Below are 19,697 nucleotides of genomic sequence, written 5' to 3' on the forward strand. Positions count from 1 at the left end.
TAAAACTCATTATTTGTGTATTGACAAATAATGTTCACAAAGTTAATGTTAGGAGTCTTTTTATGGATAACTGAGACATGTGTTTTTTTAAAAAACTTTTGGAATAAGTTTAGTCAACATCTATCAAAAAGACATCCTTTTCATTTTTCTGTGACTTTAAGGAAAAGGCTTGTTAAGAGAGTGGGAATTTAAACATTAAAGAACTGACCCTGCTAATGATGTTTTCACTATTTATTAAAACTAATGATAAACTGGAATTGTACAGTTATGTGCAGAATGGTATATTACTTTTTTGACTGTTTGCCACCTGCTGAAAAGTGGTAAACAATTTCAGCAAGATTGGCCAACTGAACTAATATTTTCAGAGGTTAAATCTGTGACAAAACTTCATGGTAGAGGTTTTATAATAAGCTGGTTAAGCGTTCATATAAGGGTCACATGGTATTTAATACAATATTTTTGAAGCAACTGGGGTAGCTCTGCAACTTTCCCGCTTTGAGCAGAGCATGTTAATGGTGGTTAAAGGAGAAGGCGGCTGGCAGGGGAGGGTATCAGCTGTTTGCAAGCATAGTTTAAGAAGCTAAATTATTGGTGGCTGATGCCTGAGTATGAAAACTGCCAGTGCACTTTTTTATTTAATCTTTTATTTCTCCCCCAAAGGTGAGCAGGGAAGCTTTAGCCATGGATCTGTTGTTGATGGAAGATTTGAAGGATTCATTAAGACTCACACTGGGACCTTCTATATTGAACCAGCAGAAAGATATATTAAGGACAGAGCCCTGCCTTTTCATTCAGTCATGTATCACGAAGATGATATTAGTAAGTATTTCCGTTTATCATGTACCGTGAAAATAATCAGTACAGCACAAATATCCTAAAATGGTGCGACACTTGATTTTTTATGAAAGCAAACCGCGTGAAAGCTGTTCCCATACTCATGTAGGCATTCGCTGTTGTGCTACTGTGTAAATATATGATAAAAACCATAAATCTCTTTGACTGCAAGTGTGGGGATGACAGATGCTTAAGGGCTAACTTATGGTGGGGTACAAGCAACAACAGCAACAACACCACATGGGAAGTGATATTACACATGTATCCTTGGTCTACCAAAGCGTTAGGGAATGCATGTAACTGAAGAGTGACATCACAGCTGTAAATTGTCATAGGTATGTTGCCTTGGAATGTTATATCAGATGTGTTTCTTAAGCAATAACTATTAGTATCATACAAGATAAAGGGTGGGCAAGAACCGCACATATTTTGTAGGTTTGTCCTGGTAGAAGCAATGTGAGGAGTTAATTTCCCTTAGTATTTTAATTTATTGGCTATGTTGCACTGGCTGTCAGTCTCTGAAATTAAATGTGTGGCTTAGCAGTTCTAGTGATTGTCCATGTCTTGAGGATAGCATTAGGGAATCCTGAAAGGATTTCTGCCAGCAATAAAGCTTTCCTTTGTTGCGTTCTGTTCTCTGTCCCTTTCCATGACCCCTTTGTTGTCTTAAAAAAGGACCAGCCTAGTCTCTTCATTAGGGAGGACAAATTGGTGCTAGTGTATACTGGTGCCATTGCTCTGGCTCCTGCCAACTTTGGTTAAAAAGCTATCTGTTCAGGCAGTGTGTCAAGAACTTCTGGGTTCAAGTGAAAGGAATGGATAGTACATTTCTTGAGATCATATTATGGAAAATCAGTAGCCAAAGTTGATAAGGATAATTAAAAAGATATAGCCAAACATAGTTCAAATCAGCTCCTATCTTCCACCTTCATCAACTTCTCTGTTGCCTCTGCTTTTTTTTTTTTTTTAAAAAAGCTTCCTTGAGGTTCTTGTTTATTTTCAGTTACCTCTTCTTCTGGGATCCCTACCCCTTCACCTCCTTACCTCAGATTCCTTCTCAGTTCACAGCCTTCTTTGCAAGGCTACTGCCCTTAAAGTCTGTATTAGGTTCTAATCTCAGGCATTTTCACCTCTCCTGGAAAGTGCATGACCAACATTCCATCAGCTTTGAGCTTTAGAATGTTTATGAACAGCCCTTGCCATCACAGCAGCTTAGTTAATGCTGTTAGTCTTCACTCATGAGCTCAGATACATAATACAATCAACAACCAAAATTCTCATTGCACTGTTCTCATTTTGCAACTGGCAACGGACCTTTTGAAACTGGTTGGAGATGTCCGGGAGCCACCTTTGTGCCTAGCATCTCCAGCTGCCTGTCTGCTGGGACCACTCTGCCCCGCAAAACACCTGATTCGCCAAGCAGAGCAGCAGCAAAAGTCTCTCTCTCCCCCTCTCCCTCTCCCAAAGGTCTGGGTGGGCTCTTCACAGCTGCTGAGCTGGCCAGTTCCATAAGTTTGAGCCGGCAGGAAAGAGGGCACTATCCCGGCTGGTTTACTTCAGCTGCGTAGAAGGAAAAGGAAAGGCGTCGAAGAGGAGTTTTATTTCTCTCTCTCTCTCTCTGGGAGATTTTCTTCTCAGCATGCTGTGGGATTAAAGTGGCCAGAACTTTATTGAATTCAGGTGTAGATAAGCCTTGGCATAGGCCAGGCTTCCTCAATCTTGGCCCTCCAGATGTTTTGAGACTTCAATTCCCTGCTAGCTAGGGATAATGGGAGTTGTAGGCCAAAAACATCTGGAGGGCCAAGGTTGAGGAAGCCTGCTAGGCATTGGGCGTTTGTCACTCTTAGCCCCCTGCTGAGGTTCTGAGGCATGACAGGGTCAGTTAGGGGAAGATGGGTCCAACGCAAAATGCGAGCTTATGCAGCCGGACCCTCTCCAATTTGCTGAAGGGAGCTCTGTGGCCTTTCCTCCGTGCGCTTCTGACACTTGGACCCCTCTGACCCTGTTATTGCCACCGCCCTTCCTTGCTTTCTTCCTTCCCGATCACAGCAGCAGCGAGTCTTGCATTAACAATGGAGATTGGGGGGGGGGGCGTGCGCTTTGGACAGGGAAGTGAGCACTCATTTGCTCTCTGAAGAGCTCAACAGCTACTCTTGGGATAGCAGTGCCTTGAAATCTTTTTAGAGAGAGAGGGAAAGGGGAGGAGAAGCTGGAGCCTTTGAGGGGAGAGAGAGCCAGGAGCAGCCACTTTGCCTTGAGATCTCACATCAGTACAGGCAAAGAATTTTTCTCAGCTGCAGAACCTCCCCCACCTTTATATCTAACCCAACTATACCTACTCTGCTATTAGTTTAGCAGCTGGATTGGAAGCAAAGTATGGAATTGGCAAGGCTACAAAGGAGAGGTAGAGATAGAAGATACTACTGCAAACCCAAATGTATGGGAGCAAAGCAGCTTGATGTTCCTGTTTAGGACATTCATTTTGGAAAACTAGTTTTTATACAAACAGACCACCATGACGGTGTCCATCATTTTGTCTGAGGTTTATCAGATCAAATTCAGCTGACAGAGAATAAAGTGAATGTAGTGAGTTTTTGATTGTGAGAAGTCTTCTATCCTGTGCTTTGCAGCACTCTACACTATGGGAAGGTAACAAGACAGGCATCAGCTGAGAAGATTGTTTGAAATAGACAAAATATGTATTTCTAATGGATGAGCCTCTTGGTTGCTGGATCTTTCAGTTTTTGGCAGGAATATCCTTTTAGCGGCTTTTCAGGCACAACAATGCAACATATGTTTAGCATCACAATAAAGTCTTATTCAGAGTTTAAACAAAAGCCTATTCTGCAAGTGGGGATCTTCTTGTCCATTTTCTACAAAGCCCTTTGTCCATGTTGCAGTGAAATTGGTGGCCAGTGAAAGGTGACCTTTCTATTCTAATTTCAAAGTATGGTGAACTATTTTAGATTCTTACTCTTGATCTTGATTCATACTTTTTATATTAGTGATGTTAAATATGTAAGTGATAAGGGTTCTTTCTTTTTAAAAAATTCTTTCTATTCTGTTTCAAAATGAATTGTCTTCGTTAACTAGTACTCGTTCTTTGCCGTAAGCCAGTGGTTTTCAACCAGTGTGGCGCGGCACCCTGGGGTGCATTGAATGATGGTCAGGGGTGTCATGGGCAATTTTCCTTCTCCCCCCCCCCAATGCCCTCTCGCATTTCTGCCTCCCAAAGGCTTGCACAGCTGTTTGCTGCAGCATCCCTGCTACCACCCAAGATAAGGTACTGTGCTTATGTTCACCTTTGGCCAATCTCTGTAGGGTCACTAAAGCTGGGGGCATCCTCTGCCCAAGCCCCTGTGGAGTAGCAGGAGCAGGCACCTCTTTGGGGGGGGGGCAGCTCAGAGACCAGGGGTGGCTGCAGCGGCTGCCCAGAGGTCTCCTGAGGAGAGAGGAGAGGAAAGGAGGCTGAGGGAGGGTGTTCAAGAAAGGGTAAGAGGCTGTCAGCTCTGCAGGCAAGGGGTGATATACCGTAACTGGGCTCCTGAGCACCACAGGGGTGCTGCAGAAAAAAGATAGTTGGTCAAGGGAGTCGTGGACTCAAAAAGGTTGAAAACCTCTGCTGTAAAGCTGTGTTACGAAATGCAGAAATCACTGGCAATTTTCTTGTAGAGCAAGATTTGCAGTTTAATCGTGGCTTTTTAATATACTATTAGTACTAAGTAAATGGTGGGTGATAGGAAATGGGACTGCTTTGGGGCTTGTTGGCACATTTGATTATACCCCCTTTTCTTTCATATGTTCAGATCAGAATTAAAAGCTGATAATACAATCAGAATTGTAGAGTTGGAAGGGACCCTGCGGATCATCTACTCCAAACCCCTCCAATGCAGGAATATACAGCTGTCCCTTATGGGAATCGAACCTGCAACCTTGGCACTATCAGCACCATGCTGTAACTAAGCTATCAAGCTGAAGAAAGTTTAAAGAGAAAAGAAACTATCTAGCAGTAGATCTAGATCAGCACACATTCGAAGCTGTGATATTATGAAGAAAATATTGATTAATTGGTCAAATTGCAAATGCAAAAGCTGGTATATATCTAATTTTAGCATTAAGTAGTACTTTGTTAAATATTTTCTATAAATAGCTTGACTGAATCCTTCCGCCACCAAGTGCCTTGGATTTGCTTTATCTAGGAATGCTTGTTTTGTTTGTTATTTCATAGTGTTTCTTAATACATACCAGGAAAATGAAATAAGTCATAATATAATACAGTGAACAGCATTCTTGTGAAATGATATTTTTAATGAGAGAAGATGTGCATACTGGAGCTTTCAAATTCTATTTTTACTACTTTAACTATATTTCACCTTATTGTAGAGGATTGCAGTTGGGAAAATAGCCGCCTGGAAGATTGTGCTTGTTGAGACTAGATTTGGTCTCGTGACATTAAATCATGTCTCAGATCTACAACCATGTTTCAAGACAGAAAAGCTCCCACTGAAATATGGGCATTTTGCATAAAAATTCAATTTATCCTGAGCTTCAAGATCCAAGGTTAGGGGCAGGAATGCATTGAATAAGTTGAAGTGTGTCCTGCTGAACTCTGTGCAAATGTGACCAAACTGTTTCTTGCATCATCGTATAGAGTAGTAATGGTGACGCAAGTAACCTCCAGCCCTAGAAGTCATAGATGACATGTATATTTTGTATTATAGCATCATTTACTTAATTGGGATGGAAAAAATAAACCCCAAATTAATATATATTGCTTCTCCTTCTTTGACCGAGTTCAGGTCCAAACAAACACATGAATAATGCCAGTGTTCTTCTAGAGCATGAGTTAGGCCTCTAACTAAAGGGCTGGCTAACCTTGCAGATGCTCCTGGACTACAACTCCTATAATGCCTGGCTTTATTTTTTACATTTATTATTAAATTATTATTTTTTATTGGCCATGCTGCTTCTTTGCCTCAAGAATGCTACCTGAGAGCCAGTCAGGGTATGTTACCTGGTCACTGGACTCCATGCTCTGGTAACCTCCCAATCAGACTGTTGCAATGTGCAGTATGTGGGGCTGGCCTTGAACATGATTTGTCAACTTCATCTTGTCTAAAATACTGCAGCCATGTGATCAGCTGGGGTTTCATGTAAAATGTACATTACCTTTGTTTTGAAACAGCTGTATTGGTTGCCAGTTAGTTTCTGAGCCCAGTTCAAGATGCTGCCATAAAGCGCTAAATTACTCAGGCCCCAAATAGCTGAAGAACTACCTCTTTCCTTACGGATCCTGTCAGATGTTAATATGTGCAGAGAGGGCCTACTTGGCAGTTTCATTGCCCTCAAGAATCATGGGGAAGGGGTGGCAGCCCAGGAGGGGGCATAATGGGTTTTTGTTGTTTGCTGAAGACACCCCCTTTACCTTGGCCTTTGACAGATGAGATTTTTGTGAGGCCACCTGTATTGCCTGATACATATCTTTTGGTTTCTTTAAATTTTTTATTAGCTTCCTCTAGACAAACCATGAGCTTGTAACCAAAGTCTGCTTTAGAGTTTACAGCTCATGGTCTTGTCCATAGTGAGACAAACCACAAGCCAAAAAAATGGATAACATTTTAAAGCGAAACCATGGCTTAACCTCACAGGAGGTCCAGAGGAGGAGCACAGTATCCACACACTCTCACATTTATAGTAAGCCATGTTAGTGTTACATGTGAATGAGTCCTCCGCTTGTGCAACCTGCTGGTAGCAGTGGCATTTGGGCCTAATTATTACTCATATCAGTAATAACTAAGTTGCAGCTGGAGGCACTATTTAACATTAGAAAACAATTTGTAAATAATTGCATCCTTGTTGTGAGCACGCGGTATCAAAGCATGAACATCTCTTTGTTGGCTCCTCTTTGTACATACCTACTACCTAATTCTTCTGTGCCTCTCCAGTATGCAAGCTCTTAAACACTGCATAGCCAAAACTTACACAGTCTTTATTAAACTGTTCATTGACATTAGTTAACTTTTTTTTTTTTACTTTTTAGTTACTTTGAAATCACTGTAATCTTAAAATAGGATGCATTTGTTTTAAACATGGAGGGAAATGGATATCTGAAGTTCAAAACGGCTTATGCGGGAAGCATACAGATTGTCTTCACTAAAAAGATTTGATAGTAACTTACAAGTATTAGGCAGATCTGTCACTAGTTTCATAATTAAGATTCAACTAGTCACTTGGTTTGTGTTCTAGGATACCCACATAAATATGGACCACAAGGTGGCTGTGCAGATCATTCCGTATTTGAAAGAATGAGAAAGTACCAAATGACTGGTGTAGAAGAGCCCATGAACCAGGTATATAAATATAATCATTTACTGCTGACCCCCACTACTCCATATTAGGATGCTCATAGCTTTGTAAAGGAACTTACACTCTTTAGCCAGAAGCCAAAGAGCTATTTACTGTAGCCGTGACCAAGGATCATGCCTTGTGATAACTATGTCATTATTGCACACTCTCCCCCTTCAGTTTCAAAAAGGAATTGATATATTTCATAGGAGGACTGTATGAGAAATACAAGCTCAAAGAACCCTTGATGGCACAAAACTAGTTAAACTGTTACTTGGATCTGAATCATATTACCTGATAATGCAGTTTACATTAAATTTCCTGAAGCTTTACAGTCAAGAACATGGATACCATTAAGCTAAGTTGACTTATTAGGTTTTCTGATTTTGATTAAAAGTTAATTGCAGCTCTTAAAGAACATTTTAAATACCTGTCAGTAGCAGACCTAAAAATTTTCTCAGGCTGCAGAAATGTTTTTTTTTTCATTGAAACTTCACTCATGCATTCAGCTAGCTCATGAGCTATTTTATTTCCTCTTAGTCCTTAGATAAACTTGCATGTGCCAGATTAATTGGAGGCAAACAATTTTAAGAGCCAAGTCTCTGTACCAGTACGTATGGAAATAGGGGAATGTGGCTGGATTCAAGCAACTGTAATTGTGGACTCAGACCACTCTCTCACTAAAGAGGACAGCCAAGTCCTGCATGATGGAGGATAGAAGCTTCGGTGTTGAACACATCTTTGCATATTACTGCATCAAAATTTACCAGCCAATACAAATTGTTAGTCACCACTTGCCCACAGTTGCCTTCTACATGTTGGAGCCCTGCTTGATTTGAAGGTTCTTAACAGGCCTTATTTTCTCTCATCCCCCCCCTCCCCCATTTTGAATGCAGATTGTTACTATTGTATTACAGCGCATAACATTTTTCATTGTGTGTAACTGAGGCTGCAATCATAATTCTACTTACCCAGGAGTAAGCTCCACTGAATTCAATAGGATTTACTCCCGAGTTGTCTTGGTTAGAATTGTGCTGTTGGTCTCTGTATTCTTTGAACTGGAAGGCTGTATAGAAGTGTTATTTATCTATATTGCTAAGCTCCTTGGCTTTGTATGGTGCAGCAAACTTCAGAAGAATCTACCAATCATGGCCCAGAGCTTTTAAGAAGAAAACGGGCTGCACAAGCTGAAAAAAACACTTGTCAACTCTATATTCAGACAGACCACCTATTCTTTAGATATTACGGAACAAGAGAAGCTGTGATTGCGCAGGTAAGTGTTTAGCTATTGCTTCAAGTGATAGTTTTCTTTTAAAGGAGGTAAAAAGAGGATGTCCTTTATGTAAAAAGTCATCTTAATGTACAACTGCCTACATTGTTCTTTTCTGGGAAATTGTCATGTATACAACTTTTTGCACAACACATAAAAAGCACATTGTCAGCAACAGAACCTATAGTTTCTTGTAGATGTGCACTATGGGTATTTATGTATCTCTAGAACATACGATAAATGACCATGCAGGGGTTGGACCCTGAAATTTCCCTGGGATGTGGTATAGCACATACAAAAAGTTCCAGGTTCATCTCCAGGTAGGATTAGAATCCTAGAGCAACAGCCTGTTATTTTGTACTGCTTTTAATAGTTTTAAAACTGCTTTTATATTGCTGTATACGGCCCTGGGACGCAGGTGGCGCTGTGGGTTAAAGCCTCAGCGCCTAGGACTTGCCGATCGAAAGGTCGGCGGTTCGAATCCCTGCGGCGGGGTGCGCTCCCGCTGCTCGGTCCCAGCGCCTGCCAACCTAGCAGTTCGAAAGCAGCTCCGGGTGCAAGTAGATAAATAGGGACCGCTTACCAGCGGGAAGGTAAACGGCGTTTCCGTGTGCGGCTCTGGCTCGCCAGAGCAGCGATGTCACGCTGGCCACGTGACCCGGAAGTGTCTCCGGACAGCGCTGGCCCCTGGCCTCTTAAGTGAGATGGGCGCACAACCCCAGAGTCTGTCAAGACTGGCCCGTACGGGCAGGGGTACCTTTACCTTTTACCTTTATACGGCCCTGACATATTTATGAGGGTGGTACATAAATACTACTTTAAATAAAGAAGTAAATGAACTAAATGAATCAATGGTTTAAGGCAGCTCCCTTGACATTTTGTCTCTCAGAGAACTACATGCACAGAACTTTAACCTTCTTCTGTTTTAGATATCCAGCCATGTTAAAGCAATTGACACAATTTACCAGTCAACAGATTTCTCAGGAATCCGAAATATCAGTTTTATGGTGAAACGAATAAGAGTAAGTACTCTGTAATTTAATTTTTAGAATTTCTGTTCCTTGCAAGCTTTAGCTAACTTAGCCATTCCTGCTAAATAAAGTGTTTTAAGTTGCCTATTACTTATTCCAGTAGTCCAGTGCTGGTGAACATACTGTTAAGTCTTACCCTATTTACACTAATGGAATGAAAGATGTGGAGGCAACTTTTGAATCTTCGCTACAAATGAAATGAAAATGTTGCATTGAGAAATGTTGTTGGTCAGGGTGCCGGCCAGCCATACCTCTTCCAGGTTACCCATTTCATTCCTCCTCCCGCAGCTTGCCATCCTCCCCGAAACACGTTCAGTCTTCCATAGCCGCAGAGCAGCATGAAGTTCTTCCATCTTGTGTGTGGTACCATTTTGACTAACATAAGCATTGAGATTCTCCTCCAAATTCCACAAATAGAGGGGTGACTGAATTTCTGAAAATCTCAAGGAAAATCAGTTGGTGAAATTCGATTTTTTACCAAGAAGCCCTGCTTAGTATAGTGGAGAAGTTTTGGACTTTGCATTTGGGTCTGAATACCTACTCAGCTTTGGAACCCGTTGGTGGGCTTAGACCTAGTCACTTTGTCAAAGAGAGATTATATAATGGAATATTAATAATATAGCGCTCAGACTTGATGACATGAAAAACAAACCTTATGAGTTTGAGAGCAATAAAAGGCAAATGGTATTCCTTTCCACCCCTTCTTAAAGTGTAAGATAGGCTGTCTGTGTGTGCAGAGTGATGTTGGTTGACCTCCATCCCTCTGACACTATGATTCTGGGTGTGATATTTTATCTCCATTTTCTGGCCAGTATAAATTTTATGCCACTCCATCTGTACTATTGGGTATTGAGGGTATTGAGGCCCTGAAGCTTTCCTATAACGGCAAATGTTCTTTGATTCCAATTACATTTTCCCTTAGAGTTCAAGGGATTTCTCCTGTGCATTTGCTTCCTCTTTGTTTAAATTTACTAGCCCCTAGGAATTGGAGTACATCTGTTGAACTTATTACATTGTTACCATTTACTTGCTGTCCTTGGGTGGTGATTAAAGCAGCTCCTTGGCTCTTGGCAAATAATGTTTTCTCTGGTCCTGTGTCACTTCATACCATGCCTCTTAATGACTGCAACATCAAGCCACAAATTGCATGTGTTGAACTGCTTTTGCAGATCAAGCGCCACAGTTTTCTTTCCCCCTCTGAATGCTTTTCAGTGGGTACTGTTCATATAATTCATTTCTGAGTCACTGAATGTTAAACTGGTGAGATTGAGTAATGTATATTATTATATCTGTGAATCAGTCTTGCAGTGTGGATTCTTACAGTGAGCATAGGTTACATCTTTGAAAAGCTGCTACTTGGCTAGCAAGAGTTATTTGACACCACAGAACCTTTTCTTTTAGATCAACACTACTCAAGATGAAAAAGACCCTACCAATCCCTTCAGGTTTCCAAATATTGGTGTGGAGAAATTTTTGGAACTCAATTCTGAGCAGAATCATGATGACTATTGTTTAGCCTATGTGTTCACTGATCGTGATTTTGATGATGGTGTCCTTGGCTTGGCTTGGGTTGGAGCACCTTCAGGTAAAAAAAAAAAGTTTATGTTGCTTGAGTGAAGTATAGAGGGCATTTTGTGTGTTAAAGATCTCAAGATCAAGACCAATCTGGCATCTCCTGTTAAAATGATATCTATTAGCAAGGATATCTATTTACCTGTATCGTAGAGAGCTGCTGCCTGTCAGTGTTGTGGCAATGGTCTGGCTCTATACACAGAGTTCCATCTTGGCCATCATTCGTAAATGGTTGTATTGCCTAGTTTAAATGGTTAAACTCCTAGTGTTACTGAAAGGCAGCATACCTTGCTACCTGGCAGGCTTGCCTGACTGAGTACTTGTAGTACTTGTACTACGTAGTTGTCATATGCGCCTTACTCCCACAAAAGTATATGAGGCACAGGAGATTAACTTCCATCCCACAGCTGAAGTGTTGAAATAAATCTTAACCAGCCAGAAAAAACGTTACAGCTTTTCCTCACCTGATGACCTCCAGACATTTTGGACTACAACTCCTATCAGCCTCAGCATCATATGGCAGTGCTGGCTGCAGCTGATAAAAGTTGTAGTCCAAAATACCAGGAGGGCACTATGTTGGGGAATTCTATGCTAGACAATACCAGAACAACTGCCATTCGGTATCATCAGTGCCCATTTAAACTGTGTACAGTGGAACCTCTGGTTATGTACCGTCCTCCTTACTTTGGGTAACGAGCTCCGCTAACCTGGAAGTAGGTGTTCCGGGTAGCAAACTTTGCCCCGGGATGCGAGTGGAAGTCACATGGTGGCAGTGGGAGGCCCCATTAGCAAAAGTGCGCCTCAGGTTAAGAACGGTTTCAGGTTAAGAACGGACCTCCGGAACAAATTTAAGTTCATAAACAGAGGTACCACTGTAGTATAAAGGGAAGAGTCTTGCTTTTCAATTAAGTGTCTAAAGCTGCCCTCGTTGCAGTTAACCAAAGTGGAAGGGTCTGAAACTTCTGTTTCAGTGTATATGAAGAAGTGTGCATGCACACGAAAGCTCATACCAAGAACTGACTTAGTTGGTCTTTAAGGTGCTACTGGAAGGAATTTTTTTTTGTTCAAAGTGGAAGGATCATCTAGCACAGTCCAAGGCTAGGAGGATGTGAAACTCGGACTAATTTCAAAAACCCTTTGCAAGCAGTCAGTTCAAACCTTTGGCAAGAGTGGCCAGTCCATTCTGCAACAGTCTCTGGGATACAGAGGAAGAGGAAAGAGAAGGCAGTAGTAGAATGATAGACTACAAGTTGTTTTTCCTACTGCTAACTGTAGCCCATTGACAGAAGACAGGTTGTGTCAGAGCTGCCTCTAGGTCCCAGCTCACAGAGGACCAACGCCAGGTTGATGTAATGTACAAAAGTCTTTATTGAAGTTTAGTTTCCATTTCAACGCCAGAGCGTGCAGCCCTACGTCTTAGACCTTAGATCGGCGAAGTCCCGTCTGAATCACCTCCCCTTCCGCACCAGTTTAAGATCCTAGCCCTGCTCCACCTTCTGCGCTGTTCTCTCCTCCTCTGGGTCCTCCTGCCCACCGGGGCATTGCCCTTTCTGGACTCCTCCGACGCTGAGTCGCTTAGCTCCTCCCCCTGCCTCCGGCGGGCTTTAGGACCCGGTTCCCAATCCTCATTCTCTGCTGTCCCACGCTCCTGTACATTTGAACTTGTTTCTCGCGCCAACCCAGTGACCTTTCTCCTAACCGTTACACTGCTTCTATCACTGCTTCCCTCTTCCGTGACACTGGCCGGATCTGACCTCCCCTCCGTTGCCTGACTCTCCGATGGAGGCGTGGTCAGCTCTGCCTCGTCTCCTCTCCCTGGTGGGGAAAGCACTGGCCCCGATACCTGGGACTCTTCCCCCCCCCACTCTGCTCTGGTGGGGAAGCTGGTCCTGATTTCCAACTACTGCTCTGGGAGTCCCTGCTGCCCCCTTGCTCCTGGGGCGTTCCCCTTGGGAACCCCCTGCCCCTGGTCACTGGCGCCCCCTTTTGTGAATCTTCCGATTCGCTGGAGAGGCTCATGGAATCCCTCGGACCACTGTCCCCTCCTACGCTCCCCTCGGATTCCTCCCCCTCGCTCTCCATCTCCCCTCTTCCCTGTGCCTCTGCTCCTGAGCCCCTGACAGGTTGCCTTGCTCATGTCTAGTCTTTGGATACAGGTAACTTCACTTGTTTAGTACTTAATGTCCAGGTTCTGCCTAAAAGCAAGTGGCAAAGCAGATCTGCTTCTGTTTCAATGGGCTTAGGGAAAGGCTATAGTTCAGGGGCAGAGCTCCTGCTTTGAATGCAGAATATCCCAGGTTAATCCCAGCATCTCTTATGTAGGGCTGGGAAAGGCCCTGTCTGAAACCGGAGACTTACTGCCAGTCAGTGTGTAGACAATACTGAGTTAGATAATTGGCATAAGGCATTATCCTGTAGTCCTTTTCAGGCATTGTCATTAGGGTTTTCCTTTTTGTACTTATCCAAGTCACCTTCGGGGAGCAAGCCTTAAACAGGAGAATGTCTTTTGAACTGATTATGGTTTGAACTCACTAACCATTATACAGGTGACTTATGGGTGTTTCACTTCAGGGCATTTGGGTGCATGAAACACACTTTAGGGCATTTCTCTACATAGCACTTCGATGGCAAAAATAACTTCTTTTTAAAGCTGCTTTGGGAGTCAATATTGACTGAAAAACAACATATACATTCAATAAGTAATGTATATGAGGAGGAGGGAAAATTATCAACCTTATCCTTCTGCAAATATCATTTTTAAAGCCCACAGACGGCTGGTTATTTTGGCAACTCTTGCATTATTTTTCTGCAGATGTAACATAGCCCCTTCCTTAAAAACAAACAAACAAAACAAAACCTTCGAGAGACTACTGTTAACCTCTGCATAGCACAATTTATGTTATTTTCAGGTCACAACCTATCCCACCATCCTATTAAAATTCCTGTTGATCAGTAGTTTCATCTTCAGGAAGACAATTTTGGATAACTCTGGTAACTCAGAAGTGGGTGCGACTTGTCTAATTGATATTTTTGTCTTTGTGGTTTCAACTCAAACTTCCCGAAGAACAGTTGGTCTGTAAATATACTCTTAAGAATGAGTCATACTGCTTGCTGAGATTAGCAGATATTCTTAGGCTAAGTACTTTGCAACAGCAAAGTGTGCTATTTAAGCACTTGAACTGTAGCACTTGGAAGAATCGCAGTTTAAGAAGCACATATTTGAGGACCTCAAGAATTTATAGTCTACCCCTGCAAGTGCATGTTGACCTCCATATATAATAGACTGTTGGCCATTGGGGGTTGCAGCTGAGGGTGGGAAAAGTTTGTGGCAGTGCAGGATTGTAAAGCTTTGTCTCTGCCCCACTCCGTCTCTCTCTGAAAGCCATATGAAAGGCTAAGGGTCACATAAGGCTGCAGGTTCTCCTCTCCAGTATAAGATAAAACTTTTTTTCCTCAGTCCAAAATTAGATATTTTACTGAGGCATAGTTTGTAGCCCCCCCCCCAAAAAAAAATAAATTACTTGTCCTGCTAAAATCCTAAGATCATAGATTTGGAAGGGACCACAAGGGTCTGCTAGTCCAACTTCCTGCAATGCAGGAATGTGGGGCTGGAACCCACAAACCTGAGATTAAGATTCTCATGCTGTACTGATTGAACTATCCCAGTTGTGAGACCCTTTCCAAACTTGGCAACAGAATGGAAGGTCAGTGATACATGTTGGAGCAAAGAATCAAAACTTCAAATAGAGCCTGAATGGAATGATAGGATTGTGGGAAGTGGTCATAGGATCATGGAAAGCTGCCTTGCACTGAATGAGACCATTGGCCCATCAAGCTTGGCCTTGCCTACACTGACCAGCAGCCGCTCTCTAAGGCAGGCTTCCTCAACCTCGGCCCTCCAGATGTTTTTGGCCTACAACTCCCATGATCCCTAACTAGCTGGACCAGTGGTCAGGGATGATGGGAATTGTAGTCTCAAAAACATCAAGAGGGCCGAGGTTGAGGAAGTCTGCTCTAAGGTATCAGCCAATTCGTAGGAAAAACTCACTGTGTCAGTTTCTTGTTCTGTGGCAGAAGTTCTGTGCTGGAGATTACCGTATTTTTCGCTCTATAACACGCACCCGACCATAACACGCACGTAGTTTTTAGAGGAGGAAAATCCGTAGGCATGCCACCCGTAGACATTCCCTCCATAACACGCACAGACATTTCCCCTTACTTTTTAGGAGGAAAAAAGTGAGTGTTATGGTGCAAAAAATACGGTATTCCAAATGATACTAGAGGTGGGGTAGTATTGTTACATAAACTAAAACAGTTCCTCACTTAACCCCAAGCAATGAAATGTCCACTTAAGTAAAGTGTGGAATGTGCCAGAAATTTGAACTTCTGATGGAAGGGAATGCTTTGCAGGGGATTAAACATGGCCAATAAATCTGCCTGTCATTCACTATTTGTCTGCACAAAGAGCTTTGTTACAGTTGCTCCTTGCTAATTGTGCCAGAATATAGGGTGAGATGTTTTGATAACAAAAGTAATGGTGAGAAAAGCTCTATTGTGGCATTTTCTTAGCTGGAATATTTATTCATAGCTTTCTAGTGAATCTAGAATAATCCCCTTTTAAAATGCTTTTGCTTAATTTTAACTGCAGGGAGCTCTGGTGGTATATGTGAAAAGAGCAAGCTTTATTCTGACGGCAAAAAGAAATCCTTAAATACTGGCATCATCACAGTACAGAACTATGGTTCCCACGTCCCTCCTAAGGTCTCTCATATCACCTTTGCACATGAAGTTGGACATAACTTTGGTTCTCCAGTAAGTATGAGTGTTACAGCTGCATTCCTAGCTGGCCCTGCTTCTACAGCAGATTAGGGGTACCCAAGAGTTGTGCTGAAATCCTCCCCTCCCGTTTTGTGTAAATAGAACTGATGTGAGTTGTGCTTCTCCCAAGTTAACAGTTTGTTGCATCCAAGCCTTGACTCTTGAACTTGGGCAATCAGGAATTATCATACTTTCCCAGTGCACTTATGACCTTGTGCAACAGAGCAAATGCTTCTCTCTCTCTCTCTCTCTCTCTCTCTCTCTCTCTCTCTCTCTCACACACACACACACACACAGAGAGAGAGAGAGAGAGAGAGAGAGATGACATTTTAGAGCCTTTGCTATGGCATAGTTGAAAGAATACTGGCTTGTTCCTATACAGTTTGGCCTTGTTTTTCCCAGCCTGCAGGGTCACATGTGCTAGCAAGCTTCTGCAAGATAGATGTTAACAAGGACTGAACTCTGCTTTCCAAGAACATGTCCTTTGCAAGCTTCAGTGAAATTACTAGGACTTGCGTGAGATGTGGCAGGAGTAGTTTGCAATAACCATGTGGAATGTGCTGTTTGTATAAATACAAAGGCAGACACACTCTTGTGTGGACACAGTTATTGCAACTTGCCTTGCTAAAATGTAAGCAATGATATATAGTCTGGTTAACCTAATCTGGAGAATCCATTTCTTTGTCCTGGCTTTTGATAGTGTTAAATATAAATCTTATCACTTATGCCAATGTTTAAGAAAAAATTGCCATGTCTCTTATGGTTTATGTGACTAGCTTGTATTGATACTGAACACCTTCCACTGGGATATAAAACATGTTGGGATTAGCAATGCCAATTTATGCTGAACTTGGAGCTTGGATGCTCAAAGCACTTTGAGATATTAAAATGTTTTTTGTTTTCATAGAATCATAGAATGGTAGAGTTGGAAGGGACCAAGGGTCATCTAGTCCAACCCCCCTGCAATGCAGGAATCTCAGCTAAAGCATCCATGATAGATGGCTATCCAATCTTCTTAAAAACCTCCAAGGAAGGAGAGTCCACAAAACTCCCAAAGGGAGAATGTTTCACTGTCAAATAGCTCTTACTGCCAGAAAGTTTTTCCAAATGTTTGGTTGGAATCTCCTTTCTTGTAACTTGAAGCCATTGGTTTTATCTATTGCTAGAGTGGTTTGTTGTGGTTTTAAGTCTAAATTTTACTTCAGTTGGTGCTCAGACTGTTCATATTGAGGTTGAATCCTGACAAGACAGAAGTACTGTTTTGGGGGGACAGGGGGCGGGTGGGTTTGGGGGATTCCCTGGTCCTGAATGGGGTAACTGTGCCCCTGAAGGACCAGGTGCGCAGCCTGGAAGTCATTTTGGACTCACAGCTGTCCATGGAGGCACAGGTCAATTCTGTGTCCAGGGCGGCTGTCTACCAACTCCACCTGGTACGCAGGCTAAGACCCTACCTGCCCGCAGACTGTCTCGCCAGAGTGGTGCATGTTCTGGTTATCTCCCGCTTAGACTACTGCAACGCACTCTACATGGGGCTACCTTTGAAGGTGACCCGGAAACTGCAATTAATCCAGAACGCGGCAGCTAGACTGGTGACTGGGAGTGGCTGCCGGGACCACATAACACCGGTTCTGAGAGATCTGCATTGGCTCCCAGTACGTTTCCGAGCACAATTCAAAGTGTTGTTGTTGACCTTTAAAGCCCTAAACGGCCTCGGTCCTGTATACCTGAAGGAGCGTCTCCACCCCCATCGTTCAGCCCGGACACTGAGATCTAGCGCCGAGGGCCTTCTGGCGGTTCCCTCATTGTGAGAAGTGAGGTTACAGGGAACCAGACAGATGGCCTTCTTGGTAGTGGCGCCCACCCTGTGGAACACCCTCCCTTCAGATGTGAAGGAAATAAGCAGCTATCTATCTTTAAAAGACATCTGAAGGCAGCCCTGTTCAGGGACGTTTTTAATATTTAACGCTGTATTGTTTTTAACACTTGATTGGGAGCCGCCCAGAGTGGCTGGGGAAACTCAGCCAGATGGGCGGGGTATTAATAATAATAATAATAATAATAATTATTATTATTATTATTATTATTATTATTATATTGTGCAGATAAGGGGATAACATATTGGTTATTAATGGATAAACAATCTATCGAATGTAACAAAAATATAATATTGCTTATGGTTGCTGGTTGGTGAATGTTCTATGAAATGTTTTCAAGTTAATTCCAGGAAAACTGGCTGCAAATATCATTTCTCCCTAACCCTGCCTGCCTCTTATCCTGGGGACATTCACTCTTCCACTAACACTATTACTGTAAAGCTGCCTTTAAGACAACAGAAAATTAAACCGAGAATTATCTCTTGCAGCATGATTCTGGAACAGAATGCACTCCAGGAGAGTCTAAAAACTTGGGACAGAAAGAAAATGGCAATTACATCATGTATGCAAGAGCAACATCTGGGGACAAACTTAACAACAACAAATTCTCTATCTGTAGCGTTCGGAATATCAGTCAAGTTCTTGAAAAAAAGAGAAACAATTGTTTTGTTGGTAGGTATCTCTTCTCGATAATTCATCCATGTAGGAATAGGGTATCAGTATGAAATCTAGACAGTCTCAAGTCTCTCCAATTTGTCATTTTTGAAAATTTCACTCGCCAGTTGTCCCTCCAACAGATAAAATAGAAAGCCAAGCAAAACCAAGCAAGAACCTTGCTTGTCACCAATAAGCTACAGCTCTGCTTGTTCACAAGTGTGTCCCACCCCCTAGCTCACACAGATGCTATTTTTCTGGGTCCTGTTCAAGGTGCTGGCATTTACCTTTAAAGACTCAAATGCCTGTCCCAACCTACCCATGTTTTGATATCTGCTTGGAGCTCTTCTTCAAGGGCCCTTCTTAACAGATGTGCACTGTGTCACAACAAAGGAGAGGGTTTTTGTGTTGGTGGTGTCCTGATTGCAAAGCATCCTCTCACAAAGAAATGCACCACACCATTAAGTGGCAACCTTTTTGCTCCTGGTTGTGTTTCTGTATTCCCAGGCATATAAATGCATGCACTGTCCTTAGCCTATGGTTTAGCTGTTGCCAAATATTAGTGCTAAAGTTACAGTTCCAGCAGAGATTCAGCAAGCATTCCTTTTGATTTGCAGGCATCACTTAAATATTTTTTCATGCCACAGGCCTATGTGGCTGTTCAAAGGATTTTTTTTTTAAACTGACTAGTCATTTTAAGAATTTTTGTACAGTTTTTTTAGTTTACATAGCCATATATGGCTCTGATATTGCAGCATAGAAATACTTTTATCAATAAAATCATTATATTTGTTCACTATCTTGGAATCTACTGGATGGAGAGCAATATCCACATGTTTTGAGTAAATAGAACATCTTAAGCAACAAAAAAATGCAACTTGGTACTCCCCCCCCCCCCCCCCCCGTGAAAGTCAGAGCAAGCTGATACCTGCCTCCTGCAACGCACTCATTAGAAGCGTCCTGCGAAATGTTTCCCATACCTGCTCTGGTTATTTAAAAGGAATTTCCATTTTGTTTTGGTTCAGTTAATCACTGTGTCCTCCAGTGTTGCTCCAAATATCTCACAATATATTGTTAAGGGACAAAGTGTTCTGAAGATCTTCCTGCTTTTCAGAGTCTGGTCAACCTATCTGTGGGAACGGATTGGTGGAGCAAGGAGAGCAGTGTGATTGTGGCTACAGTGACCAGTGTAAAGATGACTGTTGCTATGATGCAAACCAACCAGAAGACAAGAAGTGCAAACTAAAACCAGGCCAGCAGTGCAGGTATTGATGTCCAGCTTGGTTTTCACTATCCAGC

The 19,697-nt window shown here is 42.5% G+C and overlaps 1 protein-coding gene across 7 annotated transcripts in view; it reads left to right on the forward strand.

Annotated features, from left to right (window-relative positions):
- ADAM10 (ADAM metallopeptidase domain 10) overlaps window positions 1-19,697 on the forward strand; it is a 58,873-nt gene that overhangs the window by 25,084 nt on the left and 14,092 nt on the right. For 6 of the 7 annotated variants that reach the window (XR_014557926.1, XR_014557927.1, XM_083712588.1 and 3 more), the window contains exons 4-11: window positions 661-819; window positions 7,081-7,184; window positions 8,303-8,452; window positions 9,379-9,471; window positions 10,882-11,065; window positions 15,701-15,864; window positions 18,233-18,416; window positions 19,513-19,663. Coding sequence is in view for 5 of the 7 variants with exons in the window: in XM_083712588.1 (XP_083568714.1) it covers window positions 661-819; window positions 7,081-7,184; window positions 8,303-8,452; window positions 9,379-9,471; window positions 10,882-11,065; window positions 15,701-15,864; window positions 18,233-18,416; window positions 19,513-19,663 (1,189 nt within the window). In the remaining 2 variants the exon portion in view is untranslated. The remainder of the gene's footprint in view (window positions 1-660; window positions 820-7,080; window positions 7,185-8,302; window positions 8,453-9,378; window positions 9,472-10,881; window positions 11,066-15,700; window positions 15,865-18,232; window positions 18,417-19,512; window positions 19,664-19,697) is intronic. The other variant, XM_083712592.1, reaches the window with a different exon arrangement.

This window comes from Podarcis gaigeae (assembly GCF_964106915.1).
Source record: "Podarcis gaigeae genome assembly, chromosome: 14".
Classification (NCBI taxonomy): domain Eukaryota; kingdom Metazoa; phylum Chordata; class Lepidosauria; order Squamata; family Lacertidae; genus Podarcis; species Podarcis gaigeae.